Source organism: Chelonia mydas, chromosome 24 (genome assembly GCF_015237465.2).
Source record: "Chelonia mydas isolate rCheMyd1 chromosome 24, rCheMyd1.pri.v2, whole genome shotgun sequence".
NCBI classification, from domain to species: Eukaryota; Metazoa; Chordata; order Testudines; family Cheloniidae; genus Chelonia; species Chelonia mydas.
In genome coordinates, this window is record NC_051264.2 from 8,790,976 (window position 1) to 8,804,502 (window position 13,527).

General features: G+C 43.7%; 1 protein-coding gene across 5 annotated transcripts in view; it reads left to right on the forward strand.

Annotated features, from left to right (window-relative positions):
* The window catches only part of SELENBP1 (selenium binding protein 1), a 49,835-nt gene that overhangs the window by 29,274 nt on the left and 7,034 nt on the right, over positions 1 to 13,527 (forward strand). For 3 of the 5 annotated variants that reach the window (XM_043535503.1, XM_007068118.4, XM_043535504.1), the window contains 6 exons: positions 2,104 to 2,157; positions 2,852 to 2,964; positions 6,688 to 6,873; positions 8,225 to 8,345; positions 9,676 to 9,858; positions 12,502 to 12,680. In XM_043535503.1, coding sequence (XP_043391438.1) covers positions 2,104 to 2,157; positions 2,852 to 2,964; positions 6,688 to 6,873; positions 8,225 to 8,345; positions 9,676 to 9,858; positions 12,502 to 12,680 — 836 coding nt within the window. The remainder of the gene's footprint in view (positions 1 to 2,103; positions 2,158 to 2,851; positions 2,965 to 6,687; positions 6,874 to 8,224; positions 8,346 to 9,675; positions 9,859 to 12,501; positions 12,681 to 13,527) is intronic. The other 2 variants (XM_037883076.2, XM_043535505.1) reach the window with 1 other exon arrangement.

A 13,527-nucleotide genomic window follows, 5' to 3' on the forward strand; every position in this document is an offset into this window, starting at 1 on the left:
ACAGTCTTCTTAGACAGCCTATTTAGTACTAAAACACCCTCGCTTTCTGAGGAAATCATGTTTTAAAGTAACAAACCTCAGAAGGTAGTGAGTGGATTCTACAAAGTAACGTGTCATCTTTGTTTACTAAAGAATAGTAACCTGATTTAATGGGGAAATACAGCTGTCACATCCTATTGAGTTGAAGGTATCGGATTCTGTAGGGTTTGTTTTGAAGAACTTGTTTGTCACAACATAAGATTATAACACAGTGGTGAAAATGAACAAAATGTCAAGTCATTTATCAGACACATGCTTGAAGCACTGCAGTCAGCTGCAAAGCGGGCATCTTTGGTCCTGCTCAAAATTATCTCAATTTATCACACTGCTGCTGTATAAGATGGGGGTGGGGAGGGACAGCTCGACTCTACCTCCAGGTTGGAATGGGTTCAGCAGGACTGCAGCATGGTGACTATAGCAGTGCAGAATTGTATAGTCTGATAAGGTGTATAAACTTGCTGCGTGGTGTTAATATGTTTTTAAATAGCGTGTCAGGATAATATTTTCTTGATCCTAGATGTTATTTGCTAATGTAAACCTTAAACATGAATCCTGTGACTGTCTGGAATACTGACTGTTACAGTAGCAACTGCTATACAGTAGTCTAACCACAAGAGTGCCATGTCAATGAATTGACATATATGATAATAAGTTGAGATCTTTAATATGCTAATCTATAGGAGAAGGGCACCCCAACATTAGTAGGGCGAGGAAATACAAATAAGGAATGGGGAGAAACCCCTGCTAAAAATGCATTAGATAGAGTGGCATCAGCATACCATATTATAAAAGTTGTATCCCAGCCTGTGGCAGGAGGAGCAAGAGAGGTAGCCTTTGGGAGGTGCCAGAATGATGACCACTAGTGATGAGGAGGAAGGTGATGGTGATGAGGAAGACAATGGCTAACATTTCAGGTTGTTCTGCCTGGGATGGTGTGAGTATGTACATGTTCAGATGTATGTTCTGTAGTCTCTCTGTCTTTCTGGGTTAGAGTGTTTGTGACTATGCTAAATGTATTGATAAACTATTGTAAATACAAAAGGGTTCCTAAAGTGTGAGTGCCACAACTCTGAACATTGGAGTTCCCAACTGAACTAATTTTAATAATACTGGGCCTGATTTTGGGACAAGAACCTGTCAAATCTCAAAGTGATAACTGAGAATTCTTAAGTATTCAGTATAGTTAGTGATTCATAGATTGGGCTACACATGGAATGCACCTTGAATCCATTAAATTCCTGCTTGAACCCTTAAAGCACAGAGGAACACTTGTTTTCAGTTCCTCTAGTGTTTTAATGTACCTTGATCTCCCCTAATAAAGAACAAGCCCTGAATCTCCAGCCAGATTTGAACTTCCCCTGCTGCTTGCCAGATTCCTCCACTGCCACTCATCGGGTTCCCTCCCAGTCTCTGGGAACATGGACGGGCAGCTGAGCTGCCCCCCCACCCCCCTTCTGCTGGTTGAGACTAGTTGAGGAGTTCAGCTAGAGATCAATGAAGGTTTCAGTTAGCAGGAAGGTAGGATGGAGTGCTGAGGAGCAGAAGCTGGGGAACTGAGTTTCTAGCAGTGAGAAGGTGGTACAGGTGTGGATTCCCCACTAAGCAAAACACTCGCACTATTGGCTCCTAACCAGTTTCTAAATTCCTAGAAACAGCCACTCCAAGGGGTAATACACAGAAGAGGCCTGCACAGTTTTCCTATAATAATAAAATGGGTTGGTCAGATTGAGCAATCTGTCTAGCTGAGCTCGATAGTGCTTCCCTACTAAGCCCTAACATCTTTCACAAATCAAGTCTTTCTAAATCCCAGATGTTTATCTGGCTGCTTATGATTCAGTCATTTCCTCCATTTTTGGATCTTCAGCTTGACATGGTGGGCCTCATTTTCAGAGGTCTGGAGTGCTCTCAGCTTTTATTGGTCCATGGGATTTGTGGGTGGCACTTCTGAAAACTGGGTCTAAGATCTCTTAAGCTGAGCACCCAAAGTCCGCGACCTCTTTGGAAAATGTGCAGGTAAATAACTTGGAGATATCTAACCTTTTTTTTCCCCCCTTCTTTCATCAGCAAAATGTGGAGCATGTGGTCCTGGGTACGAGACTCCTTTAGATGCCATGAAAGGCAAGTCCTGTCAAGTGTGTTCTGAAATCTAGGTTACCAAAACAAGAGCTTTATTGAACTACCCTCAGATTCAGTGAAGATTAATGAGGTGCCTTTTGGGTGTAGCATTAGCTAACTCTGTTCTGCAGCTGGCATAATGGAAGGGGTGACAAGCCTTTGTAAGGGGTAGGGAGATTCCCTGGGAATTCCTTTTTAAGGATAATTTTTTGAAAGTGTGTGCACTTTACATTCAAAGGGCCCTTCAGAAATATCTCTGATCCAAGGATGAGTCTTTCTTGAGCAAAGATGGGCTAATAGAACCCCAAACTGCGAATGGGCCATGCCACAGGCAGGGAAATCCCCTTCAGACTGACCCCTGCCTAGTGTGCTTCCCTGCATAATGAAGACTCTGATAATATCTACCCCACCCCACCCCTGAGGAAGACTAAGGAGAAAGGTTCCCAACCTCCAGTTCAGGGAGGCTGGAACAATCTTTAAAGTGGGGGTGCTGAGAGCATTGAACCAAACTGTAAAGTCTGTATATAATGGAAACCACTTCAAGTTGGGAGTGCAGCAGCATCCCCAGCACCCCTAGTTCCAGCATCTATGCTTCAGTTGGGCAAATCCAACCCAGTGAGAGATTCCTCCAAGACTTGCTTTGGGGTTAGTGTGAAGCTGATTTCTGTTGACCTAAACAAGTTCTCTGCCTTGCAAGGTCCCAGAGAGGAGATTGTATACCTGCCCTGTATCTACAGAAACACTGGGATAGAGAAACCTGACTATGTGGCCACAGTGGACGTTGACCCCAAATCTCCACACTACTGCCAGGTACACTCCTGTCAAGATTCTGGCTCTAATCCTTTGTACTTAGCCTGGCTGACCCCAGGCATCTTTAGTGCCGTTTAGTAACACTCTAGCTGCAGCTCCTTGAACCCCTTCTCCAAACGGAAAATTTTTCTGTGCTTGCCAGTGGTGGCTAAATGGGGACCTGATGCACGAAAATTTGGAGGACCCTGAACAATCTCTCTCTCTCTCTCTCTCTCTTTCTCTCATATCTATCTATCCGATGGAGTCTTGTCTTGTGTCCACTCCTAAGCCATTAATTTTCCTGCCAAATGGGGGAGGTCAGCTTTATGTTGCCATTTCTCCTTCTGCTCCACTTCTTGCTATCCTATCTGGGACCTGCTGAAATTAAGAAGGTTAGATCCCAAGGGTCCTGCATTAATCTTTCTTTGTCTGCTGTCTTCTTGGTATTTGACTCTGGGTATGTCTACACTATGAAATTAGGTCGAATTTATAGAAGTCGTTTTTTTAGAAATCGGTTTTATATATTCGAGTGTGTGTCCCCCCACAGAAAATGCTCTAAGTGCAGTAAGTGCATTAACTCGGCAGAGTGCTTCCACAGTACCGAGGCTAGAGTCGACTTCCAGAGTGTTGCACTGTGGGTAGCTATCCCACAGTTCCCGCAGTCTCCGCTGCTCATTGGAATTCTGGGTTGAGATCCCAATGCCTGATGGGGCTAAAATATTGTCGCGGGTGGTTCTGGGTACATATCGTCAGGCCCCCGTTCCCTCCCTCCCTCCCTCCGTGAAAGCAAGGGCAGACAATCGTTTCGCTCCTTTTTTCCTGAGTTACCTATGCAGATGCCATACCACGGCAAGCATGGAGCCCACTCAGCTCACTGTCACCGTATGTCTCCTGGGTGCTGGCAGACGCGGTACTGCATTGCTACACAGCACCAGCAACTCATTGCCTTGTGGCAGCAGACGGTGCAATAGGACTGGTAGCCGTCATCGTCATGTCTGAGGTGCTCCTGGTCACCTCTGTGAGGTCAATCAGGAGCGCCTGGGCAGACATGGGCGCAGGGACTAAATTTGGAGTGACTTGATCAGGTCATTCTTTTTAGTCCTGCAGTCAGTCCTATTGAACCATCTTATGGTGAGCAGGTAGGCGATACGGATTGCTAGCAGTCCTATTGCATCATCTTCTGCCGGGCAGGCAAGAGATGAGGATGGCTAGCAGTCCTATTGTGCCATCTTCTGCCGAGCAGCCATGAGATGTGGATGGCATGCAGTCCTTCTGCACCGTCTGCTGCCAGCCAAAGATGTAAAAGATAGATGGAGTGTATCAAAACAAGAAATAGACCAGATTTGTTTTGTACTCATTTGCAAACCCCTCCCACCCCCCGTCTAGGGGACTCATTCCTCTAGGTCACACTGCAGTCACTCACAGAGAAGGTGCAGCGAGGTAGATCTAGCCATGTATCAATCAGAGGCCAGACTAACCTCCTTGTTCCAATAAGAACAACTTAGGTGCACCATTTCTTATTGGAACCCTCTGTGAAGTCCTGCCTGAAATACTCCTTGACGTAAAGCCACCCCCTTTGTTGATTTTAACTCCCGGTAAGCCAACCCTGTAAGCCATGTCGTCAGTCACCCCTCCCTGCGTCAGAGCAATGGCAAACAATCGTGCATCTGAGTTGAGAGTGCTGTCCAGAGCAGTCACAATGGAGCACTCTGGGATAGCTCCCGGAGGCCAATACCGTCGAATTGTGTCCACAGTACCCCAAATTCGACCCGCCAAGGTCGATTTAAGCACTAATCCACTTGTCTGGGGTGGAGTAAGGAAATCGATTTTAAGAGCCCTTTAAGTCGAAATAAAGGGCTTCATCGTGTGGACGGGTGCAGGTTTACATCGATTTAACGCTGCTAAATTCGACCTAAAGTCCTAGTGTAGACCAGGGCTCTGGTAGATCTTTCTCCATCACCACTTTCAAATAGATGTCTCAGTACTGATTATCAATCTAACTTCATGCTACATTTCTTAGAGATGTGCAGCCAGTTCACAATGAAACCCCAAACCCTGGGTAACTCAACTTGTTTCCTATTTCATTAGAAACTCTAAACTCAACCCTCCTCCAAAAGGTTCCTCTTCGATTTGCCCGGTTTATGATTTCACATAAAAGCTATATGAAACTTGGTGGCTTAGTGGTATGTTTGCTTTGAGTTTTCAGCCTTTTTCTGAACTTGGTCTTGGGAATCTTCCAGGGATTGCTGAAGGCTAATATTTACCTGTTGTTCCAGGTCTCTTTCAAAGCCTTTCTGTGCTTAGTAAGCATAACCCCATTGTCAGTAGGTATTGAGCAAGATTACTAATCACTGCAGGATCAAATTTGTTGGGGACATCCAACAGGTTTGACAGTTACTCGTTTGTTTAAGCTGAGTAGGGTGATCCTGCTTTAGGAACTCTATAAAACTAATCTGTTCTGTCATAAAATGGGAAAGCACAATCTACCTGGCCAAGGCTACAGCTTTCAGTTAGCTGGTAAAACTGTATTTTAGAACCAATTAGTACATGGTTAAAAAAAGTGTAATCTTTCTACCTTTCAAATATTAGATACATTTAATAGCACACCCATTAAAAAACAAATGTTAGGATGTCATGATGTCCAAATTCACGTGTGATTTTGTCACAGGGCTCTCTACTCACTGCTAGAGCGCCTCTTTCTAGCTACATCTAGGGATTATCTCTGCCAAACCAACACTCCTTCCTGCAGTTGCACTCTCTCACTCTGTCTTGCTCTCTCAGGACTCAACTGCTCTCACTTCATTTTTCGGCCCTCCAGCCAGGTCATTGTGGTTTTCCCCTTCTGGGGAAATCATGTGTCTCAGGAATCACTGTCCCTGTCATTCTTCTCTTTCACTGCCGCTTAATGGTGCCACTTCCCCAGTGGCTGGTAGGGGATCCCAAGCCCATGGGAAACCAAGGCCTACCCTCTACACTGGGTTCCAGCCCAGGGACCCTACAACAAGCTGTCAAGGTCTGCATAGTCCTATCCCTTACTGCTTTATCCCTGGGTGACCTCACCTTCTCTCACCCTAACAGTGCATGCATGGCTGCCTACCACTCTCAGCCACAGGCCCCTCCTGTTACTCTCCAGCTGAGCTTCATCTCTAATTAGTCCTACTTGTTCCCTGGCTCCTCCTCCAGGTGCAGCCTAAGTGTTTAATTGGCCCACCTGGCCACCTTAACCTCTTCAAGCCTTATGTGGGATGGACACCCAGTCACAGATGCACAGAGAGTGATTTGCCCAGTATCACACATGATGGTGGTAGAGAGCCAGGAATAGGACTCAGGAGTCCTGTCTCCTGGTCTCCTGTGCTAATGACCCAGAATGGGATTTTCTTTAAAACCACCTAAGGGATTGAGCATCAAGGGATTCTTAAACTACTCTTTTCAGAGTAACAGCCGTGTTAGTCTGTATTCGCAAAAAGAAAAGGAGTACTTGTGGCACCTTAGAGACTAACCAATTTATTTGAGCATAAGCTTTCGTGAGCTACAGCTCACTTCATCGGATGCATACTGTGGAAACTGCAGAAGACATTATATACACAGAAACTACTCTGAAAATCTCGACCTAGAACTACTGCCTGGATAACAGCAACAATTGCCCTTGTGTTTCCTATGCTGTGTCTGTATTTCTAAAGAACTGTTTTTCTTAGGACTGCCTGTCTTACAGACTGAATCTGAACCATGCCTTTGACTTCATAGGTGATCCACCGCCTGCCCATGCCCAACCTCCGAGACGAGCTCCATCACTCTGGGTGGAACACCTGCAGCAGCAGCTTTGGGGATGTCACAAAGAAACGGAACCGGCTGATTCTTCCCAGTCTGATTTCTTCCCGCATTTATGTGGTGGATGTGGGCACAGACATGCGGGCTCCCAGAATACATAAAGTATGTCTGAGGTGACTCCAAGAGATGTATCTCACCCAGGAGATGGGAACTAAAATTTCCCACTTATGAATGTGGATGAGGAAATCCAGAACAGGTTTTTTGGGCTTTTGGGGAACCTTAAGAACTGGTCAGTCTCAAAAGTCTTAGAATTTTAAAGAAAATTATTCTTTTTCCACAGCCAAAGAAGATTAAGTTCTTAAATCCTTGAGTTCTATATGGAGAGCAACACCCCCCTCCCTCAACCTGATGTAAATTGGTGCCCTCAACGTACAACTTGTAGTTTAGGGTAACTTTGCTTCTTTGGGTAACAAGTGTGACTAAACCCTACTCTAGAGCAATGATGTCTGCTTTGAACTAGCTCACTTGATACGCTAAAATTACCTCCTTTTTCTAAGTACCAAATTAAGCTGGCACCTGAAAATCAAGCAGTGTTCTCTTTGCCTTTAATAGAATCCCCAGTAATAAAGGTGTTGGAGTCACAATTTAGCTGACCGGTACCTTGCTGATTCAGACAGACTAGACTCCATCTAGTTCTCCTCTAGATGTATTGAGGGAACAGACAGCTCCAGTGTGTCACAGACAGCTCTGACTTTCAGATGTACTGAGTAACTCTGGGCCACTGGTTTCACATAACTTGTCTTTCGACTAGAGACATGCTTTCAATGTAACAGCAGGGTACACGTTCTTCAGGAGAACCACTTAGTGACAGTGGAATTGATTAAAATATATACAAACTCGTACCTTTGAACTTCAGGCACTGGGATTTTGTTTATTCTCGCTTCATAGTTCAAGCTGGGCAAACAAAAGATTTTTCAGTTCACTTGCAATTAAAAAGGAAATTAGTTTTGGGCTAACCCAAAATAATAACCCAAAACAAAATTTTGTTTAACCCAAAATAATACATTTTGTTTACATTTCAAGCATATGTTTTAACTTTTTTTTTTATTTTGAAACAAAAATTCATCAAATGGGAAAAATATAAATATTTAAATTTTTTTCCTGAATAGTTTCAATGTTTCTCCTCCTCCCGCCCAACCAAAACAGTTTGGTGAAATTGACATGAATTCATGAAATGTTTCGATGTCACCAAATCTCCATTTTTTGCTGAAAAAATGTTTCGGTTGAAAAATTTTGCCCAGCTTTATTCATAATTTCCTTCTCTCTGTCTGGCCAAGCCCAGAACACAGGGGCTGAGTTTTCAAGTGGAAAAAAATCCAACAGCCTAGTATTTTGAAGAGTTTTAAGATGTCAGGAAACCCTCCTGGATGGGGATAGGGATTGACACTCTGATTTTGACTGGGGGTGGCCTGACCACGGAGGGATTGACTATGTGCATATAAACTCTCCTTAGATGATTGAGCCAGTGAATATATTCTGGAAGTGCGGCTTAGCCAATCCCCACACAACTCACTGCTTGGGCAATGGTGAGATCATGATCAGCAGCATGGGAGACCCATCCGGCAATGGCAAAGGTATTTATCCCCTGTAGTCGTTCAAGAGAAGGAATCCTTGCTACAAAAATCCAGGCTACAAAACTGGAAGCCTTGTTGAGAACTTGCAATCCTTTTGAGCTGCTGGCCAGCTTAGCAGCCCTGGAGTCAGAAGTTCTCTACTTTACCACAGAATAGGTACATCAGGAGGCATGGCAGGGCAGATTTCACAAACACAGTCCCCTGTCAATGTGATTCAATCCTGACTTGGAGTACCCACCTCCGGTGTTATAGGGAAGTTCAGTATCCAGGGCACATTCAGTCCTTGAGAGCTTTGAGCCTAAGAAGGGGACAATTGTGAATATTTGTAGTTTGGACACTTGCCAACAGGTGTACTAGGCTGAGACTAATTAGGGCTTTCTTATTGCATAGTTGCTGTCAGTTGTTAACTAGGATAGGGCTGATCCCCCAGATGTGCTGGAATTGCTTTTCAGAACAAAGGGAACTGAAACATTTTGGTTTAGAAGAGAATGCTACATGTCAGGCGCTCTGTGGCCCTTCCTCCCCCTCTACTAGGGGCTCCATGCATGCCATCCAGATTCCTGCTTCCCTCATCACCACTACTCTCCCCCAGTCCTCCTCAGGCCCTGCTTCTCCATTGCACCCCTACAAACCCTCCTTGTAAGGCTCTGATTTCTGTTAGCCCAGTCTACAGACAACTTCCTCATTAGGCAAGTTTAGCAGTTGCCTCTGATACATGTTAGCGGCAGCAGAGAAATTCCTCTGCCTGCAGCACCAGGCAGTCTGGGGCCCCTGATTTTCCTCTGAATCAGGCTTTTACCATTTTCTGATTTGCACCCAAATCAATATCTTGTTCCCATCGATGCCTAGATCATTCCCTGAAATTTTGGAATTGATCAGATGCTGTGTTCCAAAGTTATCGCATACAGGCCAACAGAAATGCTATTGAGTTGTATCATAGAATATCAGGCTTGGAAGGGACCTCAGGAGGTCATCTAGTCCAACCCCGTACTCAAAGCAGGACCGTGCTGGGCCTTACTTTGCTTGGCCAGTTGGCATACATGTCTGGTTAGGAGGACACTTATGTTAAGATACTTCATTGTTGAATCTTTGGGAGGAAATTCTCTTTGAGTTAATTTGCTTACTGGTAGAAATATTAATGAAAGCCCTTGCAATGGAAAGCACAGAAGAAACATCTCCTTTCAGAAAGCTTTCTCCACCCTCCCTCAAGTACATGTAACATGCTATTGCCTGTTAGAAGAAGAGTTCAGTATTGCATTGTGTCTTATCCTGCTTAAGTTCTTAAACTGGGTGATTAAAATCAAACAATTTGTTTTGTTTTTGGCATCAGGTGGCTTTATCTTGCTGGATGGAGAGACTTTTGAGGTGAAGGGGAACTGGGAGAAAGGATCCAACATCCCTAAACTTGGCTATGATTTCTGGTACCAGCCACGGCATAATGTCTTGATGAGCACGGAATGGGGAATGCCAAAAGTCTTGGCAAATGGGTTAGACCCAGCAGACCTAAAGACTGGTGAGAGTGTGTTTGTTTAAAATTTGATGACATTCTGGTCCAGTGTTCAATAAAGCGAGGACTGCATCCAGGGACTCTCCTATCACCAGTGAAGGCTGGTGATTTCAGAGTACATAGGCAAAATTGTCATATAAAGATGTCTGCAGAGTTAGTTTACACCAGTCATTAAAGATCACAATGTATATGGCCCCAAACAAGGTAGGCAAAACCTACTCTGAGTGTTCTTTAATAGTTCTAGCTGGTGACAGCAGAAGTTCAGCAAAACCTTGGGAACATATGAACTTGAATGGCCACAAGGGCTGCTATAGAGCTGTACTCAGTGTCAGAATTCAGCTGTGAGGAGGAAGGGGCATCTCAGTTTAGTCTGACCTCCCCTCAGAAGGTCATCTTGTTCTTCCCTATCAGCTCCATGGGAGACAGTCACATAGCCAAAATGTTGGAGGCCATTCATACTGCTTTTGAAAAGACCCATATGTAGCTAACCTGGGGTGTTCAGACGTGAAGGATCAATGGATTGAGACCCTCTGGTCTCCCATTGAACTCGGTCTTTCTCTGTTTTCTACTGCACACAGGCCAAGGTGTTGTAGTGTCAAGAATCCCACAATCTGATGCCTGACCCCTCACCTGTGATGATTTTTAAATGGGTGAAGATTTTTGGCATGATTATATAGTTAAGAGCAAAAGTCCATTCTCTGTGCTATTAAAACCCTTGAAACCTTTCATAGAATCGTATGACTGGAAGGGACCGCGAGAGGTTTTCTAGTTCAGTCCCTGCACTCATGGCAGGACTAAGTATTATCTAGACCATCCCTGACAGGTGTTTGTTTAACCTGCTCTTAAAAATCTCCAATGATGGAGCTTCTACAACCTCCCGAGGCAATTTATTCCAGTGCTTAACCACCCTGACAGTTAGGAAGTTTTTCCTAATGTCCAACCTAAACCGCCCTTTCTGCAATTTAAGCCCATTGCTTCTTGTCCTATCCTCAGAGGTTAACAAGAACAATTTGTCTCCCTTCTCATTGTAACAACCTTTTATGTACTTGAAAACTGCTATCATGTCCCCACTCAGTCTTCTCTTTTCCAGACTAAACAAACCCAATTTTTTAAATCTTCCCTCACAGACCTTGCTTTCTAGACCTTTAATCATTTTTATTGCTTTTCTCTGAACTTTGTCCACATCTTTCCTGAAATGTGGCGCCCAGAATGGACACAGTAATTCAGTTGAAGCTTTATCAGCGCAGAGCAGAGCAGAAGAATTACTTTTATCGTGTCTTGCTTACAACAGTGCTGCTAATACATCCCAGAATGATGTTTGTTTTTTTTTACAATACAATATTTAGCTTGTGACTCATACAATATTTAGCTTGTGATCCACTATGACCCCCAGATCCCTTTCCACAGTACTCCTTCTTAGGCAGTCATTTCCCATTTCATTTGTCATTTGTATGTGTGCAATTGATTGTTCCTCCCTAAGTGGAGTACTTTGCATTTGTCCGTATTGAATTTCATTCTGTTTACTTCAGACCATTTCTCCAATTTGTCCAGATCATTTGAATTTTAATCCTAACCTCCAAAGCATTTGCAACCTGTCCCAGGTTGGTATCGTTCTCAGACTTTATAAGTGTACTCTCTATGCCATTATCTAAATCATTGATGAAGATATTGAACAGAACCAGACCCAGAACCCATCTCTGCAGGACCCCACTTGATATCCCTTCCAGCTTGACTGTGAACCACTGATAACTCCTCTCTGGGAACGGTTTTCCAACCAGTTATGCACCCACCTTATAGTAGCTTCATCTAAGTTGTATTTCCCTAGTTTGTTTATGAGACGTTCATGCAAGACCGTACCAAAAGCCTTACTAAAATCAAGATATAGCACATCTGCTACTTCCCCCCTATTCGCAAGGCTTGTTACCCTTTCACAGAAAGCTTTTAGGTTGGTTTGACATGATTTGTTCTTGACAAATCCATGCTGCTGTTACTTATCACCTTATTATCTTCTAGATATTTGCAAATTGATTGCTTAATTATTTGCTCCATTATCTTTCGGGTACTTAAGTTAAGCTGACTCCCAGGGTTTTCCTTATTCCCCTTTTTATAGATGGGCACTATATTTGCCTTTTTCCAATCCTCAGGAATCTCTTCTGTCTTTCATGACTTTTAGAAGATAATTGCTAATGCCTCATTTATCTCCTCAGTCAGCTCCTTGAGTATTCTAGGATGTATTTCATCAGGCCTTGGTGACTTGAAGACATCTAACTTGTCTAAGTAATTTTAAATTTGTTCTTTCTCTATTTTACCCTCTGATGTTACCTCATTTTCACTAGCATTCAGTATGTTAGATGTCCAGTCGCTACTAAACTTTTTGGTAAAAACTGAAGCAAAAATGTAATTTAGCACTTCTGCCATTTCTATACTTTGTTATTGTTTTTTCCCCCCTCATTGAGTAATGAGACTATCCTGCCCTGGGTCTTCCTCTTGCTTCTAATGTATTCTTCTAGTATAGGCTGCAGCTGCAATAACTCTCCTTGCCAGAGGCATTTAATTGTTTAGCTGTCTGTCTGCGCTCTTGGAATTGGTTGTTCTCCAAGGCTAAAATCAACTCTCCTGACTTTATTTTTGTTTGACTTGATCTCTCAGGGAGCTATGGCCGTTACATTAATGTGTGGGACTGGACCACTCATGTCTTCACGCAGTCAGTTGACCTGGGGGAAGACTCCATCCCTCTGGAAATCAGATTCCTCCACAACCCTGATGCAGCAGAGGGATATGTTGGTTGTGCTCTGAGTAGTGCAATCCATCGCTTCTACAAGACAGGGGTAAGCACTCTAGCAGCTGCCATGTGACAGAAGGCAAGGTTAAACATGAGCATGTTTCAGAAATCCACTGGGTCACTTAGACAATGGAATTCAGTTAGGATAGATTTGGGCAGCATCTGTTTTTTGTGTTGCATCCAGGTTGACCAAGCTGTATGGCTCTATGAAACCTCCCAGAAACGTCATGGATAGGCACCAAATCTTTGCTCTAGAAGGCCCAAGAAAATACTACTTGTTCCCAAAGGAAGTCAATAGGCCCATGTCAACTTATATTGGGAGCTCCCACAAGCTCCTAACGTTCTTTGTCTTTGGCTGAGTTTCACTTGCATTGTAGAAATTTTGTGTCCAGTGAGCCCTGCCAGTGCCTTTACAAGCCAGTGGGCATTTGGAAACTAAGAGATAGTTAATAAATACCAAAACTTGCTATATTGGGAACCCAACAAAAGCCAATATCCCCATGTGAAATAATGTGCCCTCAACCTCTAGCCACTTTAAAATGAACTCTTTGGCTCTTGAGAACTGGGTGGCTTGGAGAGGTCTTGCCAAACAACCTGTTCTTACAATAGTATTCCTGTTCATGGAGTTCATTTGAGATAACAAGCTGAGTGAGGTAATATCTTGTATTGGAACAACTTCTGTTGGTGGGAGAGACAAGCTTACCCAGAACTCTTCTTCAGGCCTGGGGAAAGTACTGTGTCACAGCTAAATACAAGGTGGAGTTCATTTAAGGGACATTCATTTTACATCTCACGATGGATCTAGAGAACAGCTTAAATGGAGTTAAACTGATTTTCCTATATGCATGTATAATTATCTAGACTCTTTGTAGTGAACTAACTGGCCCAATGGC